The sequence below is a fragment of the Sus scrofa genome, chromosome 8 (genome assembly GCF_054392235.1).
Source record: "Sus scrofa isolate SSC_HxYL_T2T_F1_AM1 chromosome 8, Sscrofa_HxYL_maternal_Yorkshire_Landrace_v2.0, whole genome shotgun sequence".
Taxonomy (NCBI): Eukaryota; Metazoa; Chordata; class Mammalia; order Artiodactyla; family Suidae; genus Sus; species Sus scrofa.
Genome location: NC_139390.1, coordinates 38,946,885 through 38,968,012, shown reverse-complemented (window position 1 = coordinate 38,968,012; position 21,128 = coordinate 38,946,885). Strand labels below are relative to the sequence as shown.

At 44.5% G+C, this 21,128-nt stretch overlaps 1 protein-coding gene across 21 annotated transcripts in view; it reads right to left on the bottom strand.

The window, feature by feature from the left end:
• The window catches only part of DCUN1D4 (defective in cullin neddylation 1 domain containing 4), a 78,226-nt gene that overhangs the window by 24,298 nt on the left and 32,800 nt on the right, over positions 1–21,128 (bottom strand). For all 21 annotated transcript variants that reach the window (XR_014812429.1, XR_014812427.1, XR_014812428.1 and 18 more), the window contains 4 exons: positions 18,098–18,212; positions 14,931–15,022; positions 9,361–9,431; positions 3,586–3,677 (listed from right to left, as the gene is read on the bottom strand). Coding sequence is in view for 14 of the 21 variants with exons in the window: in XM_005666642.4 (XP_005666699.1) it covers positions 3,586–3,677; positions 9,361–9,431; positions 14,931–15,022; positions 18,098–18,212 (370 nt within the window). In the remaining 7 variants the exon portion in view is untranslated. The remainder of the gene's footprint in view (positions 1–3,585; positions 3,678–9,360; positions 9,432–14,930; positions 15,023–18,097; positions 18,213–21,128) is intronic.

Here is a 21,128-nt window from a genome sequence, read left to right as displayed (position 1 = left end):
TCTCGGGAGCCTGGGGACAGATGTTTCCCATAGCTGCTGCATGCACTTCGTCCTAGACTTGGGCAGAACACAGCCCCAGGAGCCGAGCTCCCAGCTCCCCTGGACAGTGCCATGCAGACTGATTTCCAGGGGATGGGGAAGCCACATTTCATCACTTCACCTCCCTAGTTTTATGGGCGCTACCAGGACACCCAGGAAGTGGCAGGACTAATTCTAAACCGGTTCCAAAACTCATGGGCTTCCTACGTCTAGCATGCTCCCACTTACAGTAACAACTTTTTAAAAAAGGTTTTGTCATATATACTTTAATTCCAGCTTGAGTCCAAAAAAGTTCACCGGACAGGCTTAACAAAGCCAAAAATGGGCAAAAAAGAAAAAAAATCCAAAAGAAGACACGACAGGTCATTCAAACCAAGGACTACTTTCCATCTTTAGAGCATATAAATGATTAGCCTCTGAGTTTTCTTATGTACTAGATGGGTTTTCTTACGTACTCATAAATACAAGTACTTATTTAGTTAATTCAAGTAGTATAAAGAGAAGTGATATTACTTTTGGATGTTTTTGCTTGAACACTGCTGTGCCCCAAATGGACTTTGTCTTGTTCGTGGCTTTTGTTTCCCCAGGACCCAGAATACTGTGCTTGGAACAGCCCTGCCCTTCAAATATTTGCTGAACAAATGACAAATCCAGGGAGGGAGGAGGGAGAGGGGGTGGAAGTTCTTAAAACTTGAGATGGCACTATTTTTAAACTACAAAGAACCTTAAAGCTTATTCTGAATAATGATCTTCACCTCACTGATGAGGAAACTAATCTCAGAGTTTCATAGCACAAAAGAAAGCCGAGTCTTTAATTCCTTTACAGCGGCTCAACTACATCATGAATAAGAACCAAGTGGCAGCATCCTATAGGAATCCACCAGCTCGTCACATAAAGTGGCCAGCAGAGCTCCCAACAGAGAGCTGACCAAGTCCCCCACACCCAGTAAACATACACGGAGACCTCTTCCAGGAAACTGTGTATTTCAACTCCCAGGAGATGTGATACTCAAAACACAGGCAAGACTTAGTCTTGTGTAATAGTCTTTTGTAAAGGCAAACATAAAAAGGACTCTAGAACTATACAAAAATGGATGTTATACCCTCCTAAGACAAACGTAAATGAGCCTGGGAAAATGTGGATGTTGCCTCCTCTAAAGCCTTAAATGAAATCTCGATTTAGGAATTCCCATGGTGGCTTAGCGGAAATGAATCTGACTAGTATCCATGAGGATGCAGGTCCGATCCCTGGCCTTGCTCAGTGGGTTAAGGATCCAGTGTTGCCGTGAGCGGTGGTGTAGGTCACAGGTGAGGCTTGGATCTGGCGTGGCTGTGGCTGTGGCTGTGGCTGGCAGCTACAGCTCTGATTTGACCCCTAGCCTGGGAACCTCCATGTGCCGCAGGGGCGGCCCTAAAAAGACAAAAAAAAAAAAGTCTTGATTTAGCCAAGCATCCATCGTTACAAGGGTACTTAAAAAAGGAGCAGCCATTGCGTGCTCTATCCAGAAAGGATCAAAGAGAGGCAGCGAGGAAAACAGTGCAGGAGTCAGATGGCTTACAATTATAAGGAGATGTTCCCTAACACGACAAACACCATCTTAAGAGATTCCAGAGGCTTGATCCTAAAATTCTAGAGCATGCTGAGAGGAAAATGTGTTTGTAAAAGTGTGATTTGACTGTTACCTGAAACTCATCTGTCATCAGATAACAGTTGTTACAGGAAGAGTGTGACTGAAGAATCTGAGGTCTGAGGTTTTCTTCCCAGCCCTATCACTCGCTCCCGCCCATCTCCAAGGCCCTCGAGGCCTCATTTCCTGGTGTGTACAAAGTGTAGGCTGAAGCCTGCTCTGTCTGGGTAGCTGGGAAGCCCAAGGGAGAGAACAGTGAAAAGGCCTCAGGATAAAGCCCAATGCAAATAAAGCATTATTACCAACAACACGCAGACAAGGATATTGCAAGTTGACGGATTCCACAATTATTTAAATAAAGCCATAAAACCATTTCGATTCCAATGTTAATCCAGTAAAAAAAACCTGAAGTCTATCATCCCTAGTTAAAGTGAATAGGAAAAGAGAAGCCGTTCCCAGTACTTCAGTGACTATATTAAGAATTAGTTTAAAAAAAAAAAATTAAAAAAAGAATTAGCACTTCACGTCCCAACAGCATCTGAAATGTCTCATCATCCACCTCAAGTGTATCTTTCAGTGGAAAAGAGTGGACAGCAACTTAGGTTTTCCTGAATGAAACTCTTAGCACACGTACACACATACAGACACACACGCATGCAAGCACAAAGAGAACATGTAAAACCAGTGATCTTTTCCCTCAATTCTGGGCCAGGTAACATAAACAGAATCTTTATTATTATTATTTAGGTGTTGAATCAGAGGTGCAGCTGCTGGCCTACACCACAGCCACAGCAATGCAAGATCTGAGCCGTGTCTGTGACCTACACTGCAGCTCATAGCTGGATCTTTAACCCACTGGGTGAGGCCAGGGATCGCGTACCCTCATCCTCATGGTTACTAGTTGGGTTCATTACTGCTGAGCCACAGTGGGAACTCCCCATTATTCCTTTTTAATCACTTGGGTAATGAAGATCTAACATAAATAAAAAATAGCAAATATCTCCACTTTTAAGTTATACTTACTCGATTTTTTTTCTAACTATGTATCAGATGTTAATACTCTGTTTAAAGCTATAAAGCTGCACTATCCAGTATAGCAGCCACTAGACACACGTGGCTTCTGAGCACCTGAAATGCAGTACCATAAAGTACCACAAGTTAAATGTACCATAAAGTAAAATATGCACCAGATTTTGAAGATTTAGTATGAAAAAGGAAGGTAAAATAGCTCATTGATTTTTTATTTATTTAATTTTTTTTTGTCTTTTTGCTATTTCTTGGGCCGCTCCCGCGGCATATGGAGGTTCCCAGGCTAGGGGTCGAATTGGAGCTGTAGCCACCGGCCTACGCCAGAGCCACAGCAACACGGGATCCGAGCCGCGTCTGCAACCTACACCACAGCTCACGGCAACGCCGGATCGTTAACCCACTGAGCAAGGGCAGGGACCGAACCCGCAACCTCATGGTTCCTAGTCGGATTCGTTAACCACTGCGCCACGACGGGAACTCCCCTCATTGATTTTTTAAAACATTGATTACGTTAGCGCAATAATAGATATTTAGGGTCAAATGAAATACATGAAAATGAATTTCACCTGTTTCATTTTACTTTAGTATGGCCATTAGAGACTTCTAAATTACATATCTGAGAAAAGTGTGGCCTACTTCTACTGAGCTGCTGTAGAAGAATATTGAAATAAACAATACTCATTATTTAAAAACGTCAATTGCTAAAATTCCTCCATAATAGCCGTCCTCACCACACAAAAATGGGGCTCGCCTCTACACCCAGGGCCACAGATGAAGCCTGCCCAGATCTCCTCCAGTCACCCCACCCGGGGTCCCCCGGAGGTCCTGGGGGGAGGCAGCCAGGGGAGGAGCGGGCCCTCCCACCCCACAGGGCAGCCTCAGGACTTACTGTAGAGAGGTCATTCCTTTTAACCATTCCTGTAGAGTAAAATAGCCCATGTTTTGTGCATCCAATTTCCAAGCTAGGACAAGCATAACTACCTGTTTAAAAAACAAAACAGAACAGAAAGACCAATCAAATCAGGAGGACAAATCTCAGCCATCAAATACATTAAAACATGCTGAATGCTTCTGTTCGCTAGAGTCTTGTTACTGAAAGAAGAATAGGGTAACTCCAAAAATGAGTTCTAGGAGTTCCCACTGTGGCCTAGCATGTTAAGGACCCAACATAACCTCCGTGAGGATGCGGGTTCCAACCTGCCCTTGTTCAGTGGGTTGAAGACCCGGTGTTGCCGCAAGCTGCGGTGTGGGTCGCTCAGATCCAGCGTTGCCATGGCTGTGGTGCAGGCCAGCGGATGTGACTCTGATTCTCCCCCTAGCCATATGCTGTGGGTGCGGCCATTTAAAAAAAAAAAAAAAAAAAAAAAAAAGAGTTCTAGTTTGGCAAACACCTAAATGATAATTCTGTCCACCGACAAGGGTTTGGAAAAACATGAACTCTTAAGTAGGTGTGATGGTGCAGGTGCAAAGCGATTAACCTCTCCCAAGGCCAGTTCCGCAGTATCCATCAAAACTGAAACCAGCTGCTGACTTAGCAGTCCCCACCCCCCGCCCCCACCCCCGACGGAAAGTTATCTTATATTTATACCTGCACATGTACACAAAGATGTTTATTCAACAAGATTACCTAGAGTACCATTTGTAGTAGTAAAAGACTGAAAGCAACCAGATGTCTATTAATATGGGATTAGTTAAATGCTCCTTTGTGAAACACATTCCGTACCAAGGCATACGATGCCACCATTAAGACAAAGGAAGAAGGGCCATCAGTATAAACATGGAAGTTTCCAAGACTTTACTAAGTTAAAACGAAAAGAGCAAGGTGCACCGCAGGGTGCAGAAAACAGCAAGGTTTCTAAGATTAATTAAGTGAAAATGAAAAGACCAAGGTGATAAAAACCCAAAAGGGGAGTTCCTATCATGGCTCGGTGGAAATGAATGTGACTAGCATCCATAAGGACGTAGGTTGGATCCCTGGCCTCAATCAGTGGGTTAAGGATCCAGTGTTGCCGTGAGCTGTGGTGTAGGTCGCAGACGCGGTTCGGATCCCGAGTTGCTATGGCTGTGCTGTAGGTCAGCAGCTACAGCTCCGATTTGACCCCTAGCCTGGGAACCTCCGTATGCCACAGGCGTGGCCCTAAAAAATACAAAAAATGTAACAAAAGCAAAAAACCCAAAAGGTAGGTGGCGGGCATAGACAGTGGAGTTATATCACAAATACATTCACATTTGTGAATTCAACTATATACATTGGGAGGCAATTTTTTTGTTTTTGGCCTTTTTTTTATAAGGCTGCACCATGGCAAATGGAAGTTTGCAGGCTAGGGGTCGAGTTGGAACTATAGCTGCTGGCCTACTCTATAGCCACAGCAACACAGGATCCGAGGCACATCTGTTACCTACACCACAGCTCACAGCAATGCCAGATCCACAGTCCGCTAAGCGAGGTCAGGGATCAAACCCGCATCCTCATGGATACTAGTTGGATTTGTTTCCGTGGAACCACAATGAGAACTCCTGGGAAGCAATGATTTTAAAGTGGCCCAACATTCCACTTCAGCAGCACTGAGCCTGGGACAGGGGGAGTGGCAGCCCGATCACTTCACAGTGGGCACCATCCTTGCTTTCGGTGGATCTTCTGAAACTGCAGGTATCAGGAACAGCGACAGCTCTGGGCTTTGGCACTGCGCGTCACTTTTTCACTTTGCTGCGTTAGAGAAAAGGTGGCACCGAGATAGTGACGGTGTGTTTACTAAATACCTGAAGATATAAAAGACAATGCTACATTTCAGAGGTGCCTCCGGCTGCGAGCTCTCCAGGGCTCTGCAGAGGAAAGCGCGGAGGCCGTCCAAGACTCGGGGGTGGAGAGGAAGCCCTCCCATCTCAGCCACCTTGAAGGCCCAAGACGAGATGAGGAGTGAGTGAGTGAAAAAAGAAGCTCTGCCACCCCTAGAGAGGTGAAGACAGGGGCAGGGCCTTCCTGCTTCTCTGCAGGACTGGCCATCTCTGGACCCTTCATACACAAGGGAACTGGAGTGCTAACTGGAGATCACGCAGACACTACTGAATAGCTGTATTGCCATTTGTTGTTTAAAAAGAAAAAAAGGTGGAGTCCCCATCGTGGCTCAGTGGTTAATGAATCCGACTGCAAACCATGAGGTTGAGGGTTCGGTCCCTGGCCTCGCTCAGTGGGTTAAGGATCTGGCGTTGCCATGCGCTATGGTGTAGGTCACAGATCAGGCTTGGATCCCGCGTTGCTGCGGCTGTGGTGTAGGCCAGCGGCTACAGCTCCGATTAGACTCTTAGCCTGGGAACCTCCAGGTGCCACGGTGCAGCCCTACAAAAGACAAAAAGACACACACAAAGGCAACTGGAAGAAAATAAATGTTTCTGGAATACAGTTGGCTAGGGATAAGCATAGGCTGCATTTGGCAGTTAATCTGATTTCTTTACACAGGACCTAAAGGCTTCATTTCGACTGCTAGAGAAACTGTCCCAAAACAGTAAACCACGATCCATGCGCGGTGAGGGTGAAAGGAATCAGGATGATAAAACATAAAAAAAATGAGGGAAGGAGCCATTCAGAAATCACTTTAGATGATTTAATTAGCCCACCAGTGCCAAGAGGCACTTTAAGGACTCCAGAACAGCTTTCAGGAGGTACAGAAGGCCTGGCTTTTTAATTGCCAACAAGCTAGTGTGCAGACTACACATCTTCAGCTTTGTCTAATTTATAACTGGAAGATTAATGAAAAGCTTTCTCTTGATGCTGACTTTATGGTTTTCCACTTTGGAAATTAATATCAGTGAGAATTCGCTAAATCTCTATGACCTTTCATCAAATATCAACCAAATCAGTACGCAATTTTTTTTTTTTTTTTTTTTTTGTTGCTTTTTTAGGGCTGTACCCATGGCATATGGAGGTTCCCAGGCTAGGGGTCGAATTGGAGCTATAGCTGCCTGCCTACATCACAGCCACAGCAACACAGGATCCTTAACCCACTGATCGAGGCCAGGAATCAAACCTGCATTCTCGTGGATAAAATCAGATTCGTTTCCACCTAAGCCACGATGGGAACTCATTTTTTTTTTTTTAAATCATTAGGTTTATATTCGCAATGGGTATTTCTTTACACAAAGCGGACCTTTTCTTAGGAGAGTTAATAAGGAAGCTCACCACTTAAAAGATTTTGCTGTTACCTTAGTAAATGAAAGTTGACCTGAATTTAACACGCCTCCTTAAATTTCATAAGCTATAAATATCAGGCAAGGTGATGGTTTTAAATTAAAGCCCTTAGTCATCAATGCAGATAAGCCTCTAAAAAACTATTTTAGACTTGTTTTTCATACAATTTCTGAAACTGGGATGCATCCACAATTGATGGCCTATCAGGATTTATTTGGTAACATTTTCCCCTTTTTGTCATGATATAAAATAATAAAACTTCTATTGAGTGGTGTAGAATTGAAATGCAGTAATATTTACTTTGCAATAGTAGTCTAAATTCAGTCTTCAATGTGATGCAATATTTTAAGACTATTTCTGCCCCTACAGAAATAGAAAACTAAAGGACTCCTAACTGTCAAAAAAGGATGGTAAGAACGGCTCTTTTTTTGAGCGATGGTGTTTGGCCCCTGTTTGGGCTAGGCCATCACCTCTCCCTCCACTCGACAGACCTTCCGCCTAGGACGGCAAATGACGCTCTGGCACCTGCAGCCTGACGCCTCCCAGTCTGCAGCAGCCCAGCCCTCTGGTCACCGGCTGATTGTTGGCTTCTGGGTGGAACCTCTGGACCTCCTCTCAGGCCCGGCTCACTCTCACCCGCTTCTACTCCTACCCAGAAGACCCTGCCAACCTTGGCCCAGTCTCTGTCAGAAACCTTTGTTCTTTTCTTTTTTTTTTTTTTTGCTATTTCTTTGGGCCGCTTCTGCGGCATATGGAGGTTCCCAAGCTAGGGGTCGAATCGGAGCTGTAGCCGCTGGCCCACGCCAGAGCCACAGCAACGCGCGATCCGAGCCGCGTCTGCAACCTACACCACAGCTCAGGGCAACGCCGGATCCTTAACCCACTGTGCAAGGGCAGGGACCGAACCCGCAACCTCATGGTTCCTAGTCGGATTCATTAACCACTGCGCCACAACGGGAACTCCAAGAAACCTTTGTTCTTAAAGTCAGTGACATGTTCGTGTCTATGACCCGTCCAGGGTCTAGATCAGGCAAACTACTACCAACCTGGTTGTCCCCAAACTTTCGTACCAAAATGAATAATTTGTCAAGATACCTGAACTAGATCCCATTAAAATGAAAACTTACAAGTCAAAAATCCTCCTAGTACGTTAAGGACATCCAAAGACGCTTTAGAAAATTTGAAGTGTTATTAGGGGGAAGTGGAAGGATGGAGGCATGAGAAATAGCAACAAAAATTTTTTTAGGAAAAATTTTTAAAGAAAAAATTTTTTTAAGAAAAAAAAAAAAAAGAAAAGAGTTCCTGTCGTGGCGCAGTGGTTCACGAATCCGACTAGGAACCGTGGGGTTGTGGGTTCAATCCCTGGCCTTGCTCAGTGGGTTAAGGATCCGGCGTTGCCCTGAGCTGTGGTGTAGGTCGCAGACTCGGCTCGGATCCCGCGTTGCTGTGGTTCTGGCGTAGGCAGGTGGCTACAGCTCTGATTAGACCCCTAGCCTGGGAACCTCCATATGCTGCAGGAAGCGGCCCTAGAAAGGCGAAAAATAAAAAAATAAAATAAAAAAGTGTGAATTCTCAAAGAAGAGCATGACCTACATGCTTGGGCACCAGATATCTTAACAACAGTCTGAATGAAAGGGATGATCCCTGGAGAGCTCTTCCAGATCATAAATTCATTGAGGAGGCAAGATGCAGTTGTTAAATTGGAGGCTGATGTGATATTAAACTGCATAGTTAATGAGCAAGGGCATTTGGATAATTTTTCATTTTAGAGTGAGAGATAGGGGAATAGGAAAAAAACTCGACAATAACATGAAGATAAGAATTAGGCAAAAATAATTAGCATATAAAAAACTTGTAATTAAATTTTTAAAGGAAATACTTAGGGCCTTTACACTAGAAAGCAATCACTTTCTAAGCTAAATTCAACTGGAAGGAAAAGAACTGTGAAAACTTCTTGATCATTACAAGCTACTCAAAACCCTCATGAATAATTCAAAGTTCTGGACAAACTCTACATTAGGCTGGAACAACTACAGACGGGAACAAAGACACACAATGCGTTCAGGCCCCCAGATGATCTGTCACTGTAGGTACACATGCCCATACCACTTATTTTTATTCTGTGGCATGTGGACGTTCCCAGACTAGGGACCAAACCTGTGCCACAGCAGGGGCAACACTGAGTCCTTACCCACAAGGCCACCAGGGAACTCCGCCCATACTACTTTTTAAACATTTAGTTTAATTACCTTATTACTGTACCTTTACGAGACAAGAAATTAAATGAGAGGGAAAAAATGACTGCAGGTACACCATGCCAACTGTAACAAAAAATTCTGCTTATAAATCAAATTAGTGTTGGAACTTCTTGGACTGCCTCATAAAAACTAGTATACTCTCACTTCTTTGTTGTTGCTTTATTTGTTGAGGGACAAAATCAGAGCAACCGATTTGTCCGACTTAGTAAATCAGACTTACATTTTCTGGTTCAACACCAATGTCTTCACAAAATTTCTCCATGCCTTCAGGACCTACAACATCATCAGTACCTGTGACAAAATGCAGTTTATATAAAATTAAATGTAGTCATGTATACCATTGCTACTGCAGCACTACTACATTGTCAAAATACTTATTATTATTAAAGTACCCCTAGATTGAATAATACTTAAAAGACCCCAATAGGCTGGAATTTCAATTCTACCTTTAAAGGATTCTGCCCTGCACAATCATTTAAGTCAGTTTATCACCAAGTCCTTCAACCGCTTCTATGTACATATAATTTATGTTTAAAGATAAGGTTACGTGAGTTCAATTCCTGTTCTTTAAAGTAGCTTAAATTGCTATTCTTATTTTGGTAAGAATTTCAACACATACAATCATAGTTTCTAAGTTTTTCATGCAATTCTCTTTGGCTTCCCAGGCATACAACGATTCAATCATTTCATCTTCAATGATGATCATTTTGCCTCCTCCTTTCCTATATTTGATCCCCTTCTTTCTTTCACTTATCTCACAGCACTAGCTAATAACTCCCCAAACCACAGCAAATAAGAAGTGAGAGTGGGCATCCTTGCCTCATTCTCAACTCAAGCGGGAATACAGTTAGCATCTTACCATTTGGCTTGAGAGTGCATATCCCCGCATTGGGCACTCATGTTATTTACACAAAGGATAACAAATACATTCACGTGGCAAAATGTTCAGAGAAGTCCAAGCAAAATAGAATAAAAAGAGAGAGCCTGCCTCCTCCCTTCCTTCCCAGGTAGGCGTGACCTCCCCCAGAGCTTTCTGCTCCGTCCTGACGATGGACAGACAATCTCCCTGCGAGAACACCTGGCTGGAACACTTTCCATTACTCCACTGGGGGTGACTATGTGCTATGTGTCTCTGTTTCCTAGTTCTGGTCCTCATTTCACTACTGCATTGAGGCTGCGAGATTAAAGAATGACTATGCTCACATGAAAGTCTCCATCTATTACTATTTTGCTAAGAGGTTTTATCTGTAGGAGCAGACAGACGGCTTTTATCTCCTCAAAGGACTCATGGGGGAAGTGGCTGCACAGAGCCGAGGGGGAAAAAAGTACTTTATAATCTTTAAAAATTTTTGTCTTTGCTATTCTTCACGATTTAAAAAGGCTCTTTCACTGCAACCTATTCAAGAGCCTAGCAAGCCACCTGCCCTTCGCCTGCCTGCACACAGGGCCCGCGATCTCCCAGCTGGCTGTCCCACTCACAGCTCTCCAACCCAGCCTCCTCTCCCCATCTGCGCTCACTGCAGCAACGATGCTTCCCCATTTGCTTGTCCATTTGCCACAACAGCGCTTCTGTCGTCCGCACCCCCAGAGCCTGGCACATGGCAAGCCACTAAAGAAGGGTCTGCCGAGGTGCGCTGGGCAGTGGTAATATTAAGTTGGCCATGCTTGCTTTTTTCTTTTCCCACACTTTATGCAATGCCATTGTCACAGAACTTATACACACTTGCATCTGTGTGTTTTAAAAGAGCAAAGCTTTAACAGCATGATGTGCAACAGCACGACTCCTATTGCTTTATGAAAAGACGGCTCATCAGTCCACAATACTTGAAGGCCAGCCACTGTCCTGCTAGGTACACTTGTCCTTTTTCTCATTATTGTTCCAACTGAGAAATCTAGTTGTAATCCCACTGTTCACTGGGCTTATGGGTGTATTTACACCAGATCAATCAGTCCACCTGTTGAATTGTGCAATCTTAGGCTAATAAATTTGCCACTGGCTAAAACAAAGTGGATGAAAAGTGGGGATGGAGGGAGGTCACTGAAAAAAGTTATAGCTAAAATAACCAGCTTTGGAATGAGCTGGTGACGAGATACCTGAGCTCCGTTCAGAAGGCAGCTATGCTGCCCATAATCTAGAAAAAAGCGGGCCTCCTCCTTTCACTGCCATTTTAAGCAGGGGTCCCTGACTGAATATATTTAACCTCTTCAGGATGGCCCAAGACCCTCAGAGTCAAATTTCCATAATCACACTGTGCTGCCTCACTGAGGCGAACGGGGTCACACTGTCTCCTTTGCTGACAGGCCACTCTGTCACTTAGTACCTGCTCCTGGGCCCCGATCTCATTTTAGTAAACCAAAACACAGTTCTGCTACAGAATCTAATTCAAAGTGGAGATGCAGGGCCTAGAGTCGGGACCTGCAGAATTTTTATGACCTACATGTGTGAACTTCAGTGTGACTCTTGAAATCAATGTTGGCACTTGTGGATTTGGCCTCATCTCTTATTCTTAGATATACTTCAAAAAGTGGAAGTTATTAGAGAACTCGTTCATGTAGAACTGGTTATTTTAATGAAGAGAAATGGGATTCTAATTTCAGAAGGTCTAAACCACACACTGTCCCCTCCCTGCTCCTGCCAATCCTTTCTAAAGTCACAGGCAACTGAAGTACCAAAGTACAAGAGGCAGGACCACAGAGAGAGAACAGGACAAGAGCCCGGTGGAGCAGGTTTCATTTATTACATCTCTGAGAATCAGAAACTGAGTGGACAGGGATTTTAAAAGGTGAGAGCTGCATCCTAGAACGGGCAAAGGAGGGCTGAGGCTAAGTGGCCAGACAGAAGCTGGGAGGAGCTGGGCTCCGGCTGCAGGAGCCGCAGAGGGCAGAGGGCAGAAGGCAGGGCAAGGGGCAGAACTAAGAACTCTGGAAAGAACCAAGGTCCATCTGTGTGGCACAGTTGCACCACCAAGGCCCCTACCACCCTCCTCTCCACTTAGGATTCCAGGCAGGGAATCAGCCCAAAGCAGGTGGCTCTCCCCGGGGGGAACAGGAGCACAGCTCGGTGGGAGAGGCCCTCACCCTAGCATCAGGGGCTGTGGCCTCAGCGCTGCTCTCACAGACTGCGGAGAGCACAGCCTGTCAGCCTTCCTGAGACTTCTCACCCCGACTTTTTTTTTAATCAAACTGACCTACGGCTTTTATTTGTGTGGTTGGGGTGTTAAAAATGAAAGCAGAAAGACAAATGCCATATGATATCACCACTTAATACCTGGAATCTAATATATGGCACAAATGAAATGAACCTATCTACAGAAAAAAAAAAATAAATAAATAAACTCATGGACTTGGAGAATAGACTTGTGGTTACCAAGGCGGAGGGAGTGGGATGGACTGGGAGTTTGGGGTTAGTAGAAGCAAACTATGGAATTTGGCATGGATAAGAAATGAGATCCTGCTGTACAGCACAGGGAACTATATCCAATCATTTGTGGTGGAACATGATGGAGGATAATGTGAGAAAAAGAATGTACATATATGTATGGCTGGGTCACTTTGCTGTACAGCAGAAATTGAAAGAACACTGTAAATCAACTTTAACAAAAGTTGCCATTGGGGCTTTTAATTATTCCCAATCTTAAGCCATTTTCTTTACTGATTATAGACATAAAAAGGGGGGGGGAGTAAAAAACACAGGGTTCAATAAAAATAGGGATAGCCACACCCACAGAGACTTTTCACAGAGATAAAAATGCATGGAACCACCTGGCAGAGGGCCTCACGGAACCTTAAGAAGGTGGCTTAATCTTTACCCCAAATGTCACCTTTCTGAGCCAGAGAAAAGCAAACATGAAGGAAAACTGTAGCTTGCTTCCTTTTAAAAGAAAACAGAAGTATACCTTTTACTATGGAAAAATTTTATATTTGCTTATAAAGGGAAAAAAATCAAAAGAGCTGTGCTATGGTGGTGGGATATAAGTATACTTTTCCTGTTTAAACCTTCCTTTTCATAATACATTCCATAACACCAAACATGAACCAATATAAGAAAGCAAGAGATCTTCATAATCAAAGTGATATGAATATGAGAAAATTCTCCATTCATTCAGACCTGAGTACTGAGCAACTGGAAATGTGCCAATCACTGTCACTAGGAACCCAAGACGTCTTCAAGAGAGTCATGTGCTTGGAGTTCCCATTGAGGTTCAGTGGTTAAGGAATCTGACTAGTATCCATGAGGACACAGGTTTGATCCTTGGCCTCGCTCAGGGGGTTAAGGATCTGGTGTTGCCGTGAGCTGTGGTGTAGGTCACAGATGTGGCTCAGATCTGGCATTGCTGTGGCTGTGGCGTAGGCCAGCAGCTACAGCTGTGATTGGACCCCTAGCCTGGGAACCTCCATATTCTGCGAGTGTGACCCTTAAAAAAAAAAAAGAGTCGCATGTTCAAGACCTAAACATGAAAACAGATAAACTCTAATACTATGTAAGTTTTGTTTTGTGTGTTCATGCACTGAAAAAAAATCCAGCTCAAACTAGATGGAGTAATGAAAGAGGATTCACTAGAAAGATACTGGGGTCGCTTACAAAAGTCCAAAAACTGCAGGAATCAGGATCACCTCCTTTCCTGGCGACCACCAGAAGAGAGAGATGCTCTCTTCCCAGCTTCAATCTGAAAACCCCAGGAAATTTTACCTGACTGGCCTGGCCTGGGTTACCTGCTAGCCCCTCGAACAATTTCTGTGGTCAAAGGGACAAGACTTTTATCAGAAAAAGGGTATATAGGTCCCAGGAGGAATCCTCATTTTGACAATAAATAAAAGGTATCAAACCAGTCACGACAAACGCCCTTCCTCTAAGAGTACGAAGAAGGCTATTACGCTCATTAAGCCAAAAAAAAAAAAATACACAGCAGCAGCTTGAAACATGGAAAACTGGAGAAAAACACTCCAGGCAAGGCGAGAGCAGTGCGTTGGTTGTGTTTTATCCCATAGGTAGCGGGGATTTTTAAGTGGGGGGCAAAAGGACAGGGGACCATTAGGGAATGACATGTGTGATCTGTTCAGTAAGCACATAGGACCTAGCTGGGGACAGAGAATGATCACAGGAAAATTGGTTTGAAGGTTGCTGGCTGAAGTCAAGGTGATAGGTTATGACAGGGCCAGAAATACAGTGGGGAAGAGGAAAGCGAAAAGAGCCGTCAGCTCGAACTTGTCTAAAAATGTATCTTTCCCCCTTTTTTCTATCATCCACAGTCACAAAAACAAATAAATCCTTTATTTCAGTATTAACATTATCCAACCGATTATACTAAGTTGCAAAAATGGAACTGGATTTAAGACATTTTAAATGACAAAACAAACACCGTCTGCTAAATGATCTTTTAAAAGAGACACTTAATAGAAGAAATTCCACTGTGCCACATAAAAGGTTCAAAGCAACAAAGCTTATTTTAACTTCAATGTGTAAACCAAATAATCACCCATTACCAGCATTCAATAGGTTTCCTAGCAATCCAAAGTATTTCTCCCAAGTACATTTCATCTTTTCAGTGCCCTTCTAGCGTTCTGAATTTTTTGGCATAGCTGCTGGCTATAAATAGGACATTTGGTGATTTGTTTCAACTGTGTTCCCTCCCGAAAACAGACAGACAGACAGACAGACAGACAGACAGACACACACACACACACACACCCCAAATTCGAAAAGTATTCATTTTTTAATGCTGTCATCTCCTCCAAGGCACTCCTTATTTTTAGGAGACTAAGTCTCAGACGTTACAAGTGATGACCTACCTGCATATTCATAAAACCATTCTAAGCACCTCTTACTTGAAAAGGCTTCTTCTTCAGTCTTTATTCTAGTTGAATCATATTTTCTATACATGCTAGAAATTGAGAAAGGAGTTTTCAGTTATTTAAAGATACAAGAGTTTTTTAAAGTAGCAAATAGTTATTCTTTTACCTAACCAGCCATCTATTCAGTCAGTGCTTCATGTGTATTTAAAACATTACACTTCTTGCTTTTGGAAGCTTCAGCTTTCATGACTATAGTTTTAAACACAGTCATATGTTGTATAGAATTAAATAGTAAGGACTTAATACAGGTTTTTCTCTGATGAACAAATAATTGCTAAGAACCAAAGAGAACAAACATTTGATATACCTTTCTACCTTTCTTGCCAGAACTACTGAACAATAGTGAGATACAGCAAGAAATGTCTTTGTGGTGTTTTCTTCAACTGATGATCCTAGAACTCATTCATGTTTCTGAATTAAGTTCTCTTGACTCCTGGGTCATAGGAGTCAGGCTGGGCACACAGCATAGTCTAAGGAAGAACCTAGCAATATTAAGACGCCTCCAGGGAACATTAAGCAAATAGAAATAAACATCGAATTATGTCTGAGCCTCTAGGGGGAAAAAAGTCAGGAAAAAGGAGTCTGGAGAAACCCTGGCTTCTACTCTTCTCTGATCACGCCCTAACACTCTGGCAACAGCAAGCACAGTGGCCACCTCTGCAACACTGTGACCCCCTGCGGGAACTCCTTCCATCATGATGACCTGGGCCGAGAACCAAGAGAGTCCCTACCTGGGGAGGGGAGAAGAGGCACTATCTTTAAAATAGTGACTTCGAGAGGAAAATTATGAGTATATACTTTTTTATCCCTTATTTATATATACTGTCTAAATAGTTATATAAATATTAATACATTTTTAAGGGGCATATAATATAAAATCATTTCTATTTCTTTTTAAATGAGCATTTACTCATGATCTAGATATTCACCAGAATATCTGTCTATACCACCGATTAGCGGTTCTGGGTTTTAATACAACCCGTAGCCCCCCAAACATGGTTACATGGCATTAAGATATTGAAACTGTAAACCACCAGTTTTGCATTTCCTCAGTGAAAAGGAGCCATGCCACCTGGAAACAAAGTGGATACTGGCCAGGGGTTCAAACAGACACGCTCCAATCCTGGGCCTGCACTTTCCTACCTCAGCTCAAGGTCTGCAGGTCAATAACCAGGGGACCTATATATGACCCTGTAATGTCTGAATTACTTAAAAATGCTCCGCATAAACAGGACAATGGAATAAGACTCGGCAAATAAAAGAAACAAAATACCCATACATGCTATCACATGGATGAACCTCAAAAGCATTCTAAGTGAAAGAATCAAGGCACAAAAAGACCACTTGTGCAAAACGTCCAGAAAAGGCAAATCTGTGGAGACAGAAAGTGACTTCATGGTTGCCTGAGGCTGGGAATAAGAACAGAAACTGAGTGGAAACAGGCGTCGAGGATCTAAGTGGGACGACAGAAACCTAAAGCTGGGTTGTAGTGACAGCTGAACAACACCAACTACTTAGTAAGAATCACTGCCTTGTACACTTAAGGCTGTACACGTGGTGGGATGAAAATACAGTTTTTTTCCAAAAAAGACCAAGAATGAAACTGAGGAAATGCCGTAGCTCCCCATCGCAGGGGTGACCAATGACATGCTCTCAGTAAGAGTAGCTCACTTACTCTATTCTGGAGCTCAACTCCCAATTTTCAAACTGGCGTCATCACACTAATGACATTAGCCTGTGGTGAAAACATAGCAGGTGCTATAGACACAGTCATGCTCTGTGAGTGTTAGAATCTAACAATTCCAATGTTCCTCCACCAAAGTGTCGAGGAACTTGGCTTTGCAAAGCTCAGTCGCTGGTCTAAACACTGTTGGTGACCATCTTCTAAAGGACCGTTTTCTTCTTTCAGATAATAATTCACACTGATTGGGGATGTGAATAGTGACATGTTTTCACATTTCCAGAGTCCATTTCACTAACCCTCCAAGAGTTGCAGCATGTGAAGTATCACAAGAAAGAAGCAAAACAATCTGATATAATCCTCTTGATTTATCCATGGGGCAATTCAGGCCACATTAATGAAGGGAAGTGACCTCCAGGGTCAGAATGGAGGAAGATGGAAAAAGGCAAAAAAAGATTAAAATTATGATGCTTGGAGTTCCTGTTGTGGCACAGTGGTTAACGAATCCGACTAGGAACCATGAGGTTGCGGGTTCGGTCCCTGCCCTTGCTCAGTGGGTTAACGATCCGACATTGCCGTGAGCTGTGGTGTAGGTTGCAGACACAGCTTGGATCCCGTGTTGCTGTGGCTCTGGCGTAGGCCAGTGGCTACAGCCCCGATTCGACCCCTAGCCTGGGAACCTCCATGTGCCGCGGGAGTGGCCCTAGAAATGGCAAAAAGACAAAAAGACAAATAAAAAAAAAAAAAAAAGTATGATGCTTGTTCTTTTTTTTTTTTTTTTTTTAAAGAAAGAAAAAAGAGGGGGGGGGGGAAATGGCTATTAAAATCTAGTTGAAAACAGTAAAGATGCCTAAGAAAAAAAGCAAGTCTAATGGACCTTGGGAGTTACCAAAGTTAAGAGTTCACTTGTCTGAAAGAGAAGTGGTTTCAACAGTCTGGTTTTTCATGGTTTCTAATAAACTGTCACTCTCCTGAGAGGCTAATGCTCCAGGCAGGCTCAGAGCATTCGGTACAGGCATCTCTCTCCAGCCACTCGGCCCAGGTCCTTGCAAAGGCAGCTACGGGACTCCTGCGGTTGTAGGGAGTGAGTGAGACCCTCTCAAGGAACAGATACATACCAATCCTGAGTTCCCCAACAGGCACAGGTGGCAAGCCCTTAAAAGGAAAGAAAGAAACTCTACACCAGTTTTGGTGGATCAATGGACTAAGACAAAACTTGAACTTTCTTAGAACTCAGATTACCTAATTTGTTTTTGTTTCATGAACCCACACATTAAATAAGTATCATGAAATAATTACACTTTGAAAGTCTGGCAGAACTAACACAATATTTGCACTTAGAAGCTCCACACTGGGCTTGGGCAGAAAGGTGCCTCTCCAACACGTATGCCATCAGTTTGGATCCACCGCCTCTGCGACGTACCTATCGTGTCTACTTTTCTTGGCAGATAAATCATCTCCAGAGGCAGGTCTTCTCTTTTTCCTCGGCGGCATCACTTTACTAAAGCAGTCCGAAGAACTGCAAGACCGCAGACTTCCTACAAAACAGAGTCGAAGAGGACAAAAGTAAGGAATGCCGCATCAAACCTTCCGAAAATATCACCACTGCATGAAGAGCTTTGCTGCGTGGGGCTTGTATTGCCAAGGGTTTAGATGTTCTCTGCAAATGTTATAAAGTGGAGGGGAAAAATGGTTTTCAGTTCCTCTTTGAGAAAATGTTACAGTCAAGGAATAAACTGAGCAGTAACACAAGTACATTAACATTCTCCCCCCCAAAAAAAAACCCACACCAGAAACAAAGTTATCATAACTTCAGTTTACTCTTCCAAAAATACTGATATAAATCACCTAAGCTTCCAGCTTCTTTTAAATGTCAATGTTCCTTCAAAAGGAATCACGCTGCTATCTCATTTCTGTACTTCATTAGGCAAGGCCAGCTTGTCTGGTGAACCCTGGATCTAAAATACACACACTCACATCAACCCCAACAGTCTTATGCCTCAGGGCATATCTGATTTTTAAAAAACAGGATTTGGATTTGGGGGGCAAAACTTCCATAAAAATTTTGTTTGTTTCTGCCACTTGAAGAAGATTCTGCCACCTTCTGAGGCATGACTTTCATTCAGTAAAAGATATTAAAATGTTGGCATTCCCACTGTGGCACAGCAGCAGGTTCGATCCCTGGCCTCGCTCAGTGGGTTAAGGATCCAGCGTTGTCGTGAGCTGTGGTGCAGGTCACAAGACACACAGCTTGCATCCTGCATTGCTATGGCTGTGGTGCAGGCCAGTGGCTGTAGCCCCAATTTGACCCCTAGCTTGGGACCCTCCACATGCTGCGGGTACAGCCCTAAAAAGCAAAAAAAAAAAAAAAAAAGGATATTACAATGTAACAGCAACATGGAACACCTATTGAGACCTTAAAAGTGGGCCAGGTCCTGTTCTTAACACTTACATGTATGAACACACTTAACCTCATTACTGCCTCTACAGATTAAGAAAATGGAAGCAGAGAGGTCAGGTGAGTGGAAAACTGGAATTCAAACCCAGACGGTCTCACTTCAGATGGTCGTAAACCATTATAAATTACAAGACAATTTTAACATAATTGAAATACCCCACCTTGGCACAAGTCCTATCAGAGATACTGTGTCATCTGGTTCCCTCAATGACCCTGAATGACACGCAGGGCAGCGATAATTAAGGCTGGGGCGTTCTTGTGACATGCTTAGTGGCGGATTCTGGACGACGCCTCCTCCTCCTCCTTCCCCAGGCGCCCTGATAGAAGGTCCTGGGCTTCAGTGAGCCTCCGGGACAGGAGAGCCCAGCGCTGGGGTCTGAGCTCCAGCTCCTCATCTCGTCACTGGATCGGTCAGTCACCAGCCCGTTCCAGGTCTCTGGTTTATCATTTGAAGAAGGGGAACTGTGTCATCCACCCTCAGGAGTTTTATGAGGGGAAAACAGACATTTGCCAAGTGCTCAGGTGCCAAGCACTTTGTGTAGACAGACTGGGATCCGACTGCCCCACGGGAGGGGCGTGCTCAGGCTGGACCTCAGAACCACACAGCCACACTACGATGGAGCATCGTTAGCATCCCCAGTCCCACAAAGGAGGAAACCAGACAGAGATGAAGCAGCAGCTGGAAAGCAGCAGGTGACGTCCAAGATGGAACCCAAGCTCCACGACAGCAGAGACTGAGAAGCAGGGGACTGAGGCCAGAGCCCCGGGGGGATCAGGTGTGGGTGGGGAGGGGATGGGGGATATTCAGGGTGTGGCAGAGAAGGTGAAGACCTGAGTGGGGAGAAAACCTGGGTGAGGGCACAGTCCCAGAAGCCAGAGGAGGAGGAGGGCAGGTCTGCCGCACAGGGCGGCCAGCTGGGGAGGGGGTGGCCACAGGCTGGGGAAAGGACGTGAGCAGAGGGAGCGAGCCCAGCCAACGTGGACACCTCTTCCTAGAAAGCTGTTCGGAAGGTGGGGAGAGAGGTATCAATAGTGAGCAGGCCCAACCTGGTGAGAGCAGTGGTCGGGACTGAAACCTAAATCCCAGGGCACTCAGGCTTCCATCACTACCCTAAGTTCCTGCTTCGGGAACAGACTCGCCCAAAGCACTTCTTCTGCCACAAACCAAGACGAGAGTGTCAAGGAGGTGACAGCGCTGGGCCAGGAACTGGATCCTGCCTGCTCCGCCAGTGCAGCAGCACAGCCCAAGAGACTGAAAAGATGACCCTCGGCCACCCTTCCTGGACCTGACAAGGGAGCAGAAGGCTCTTCAGAGATACATGGTACCCCCATGGCTCTCCCCCTACAACAGCAGCAAGAACGGGGAGAGCAGGAGCCAGAGAGAGTGCTGCCCACCACTCATCTTCCCTGAAACGGCAGTCCTATCCTCACTGAAGTGCACAGGAAGGCCTGAAGAGCTGCAGAGACCCAAGCTTCTGCAGACTGACAAAGGGCAACATTTGCTCTTATCCATTAATGCTTTGCAGGGGGGTGGGAAGCACTTGCAGAATGAAAAAGTATGTCCCGCCTTGTGGGCAAGCTGACCACGCTGCTCAGAAATGAGGCTGCCTTCCCCTCCAGGCTGGCCTCGCCTGCCTCGGGTGTGCATGTGGGAAGGAAAGACAGTATCTCCCCGTACTGGTCATGGCAGTGACCTCTCCCTCCGAGCAGCTGGTCTGGCAATGACCTCTCCCTCCCACCAGCTTCTGCAGAACACAGAGGAAATGCGCTTATCTCCTCAGCCTGTGGGAAGAGAAACACTATTTAAAATGTCTTCACCAATTAAGATCAATCCACCAGCTCCTCTACTATTTGCCTCTTCACAGAAACACTGGTATTAAGGTCTGGCTTTCGCTGATTTCTACTTGACAAGAGTATCGCACTCTGGTAAACAAACATCATAAGTAAACTAACTTTTTCAACTTCCTCTTGCTGTTTTCTCCTTGCGGATGAATGC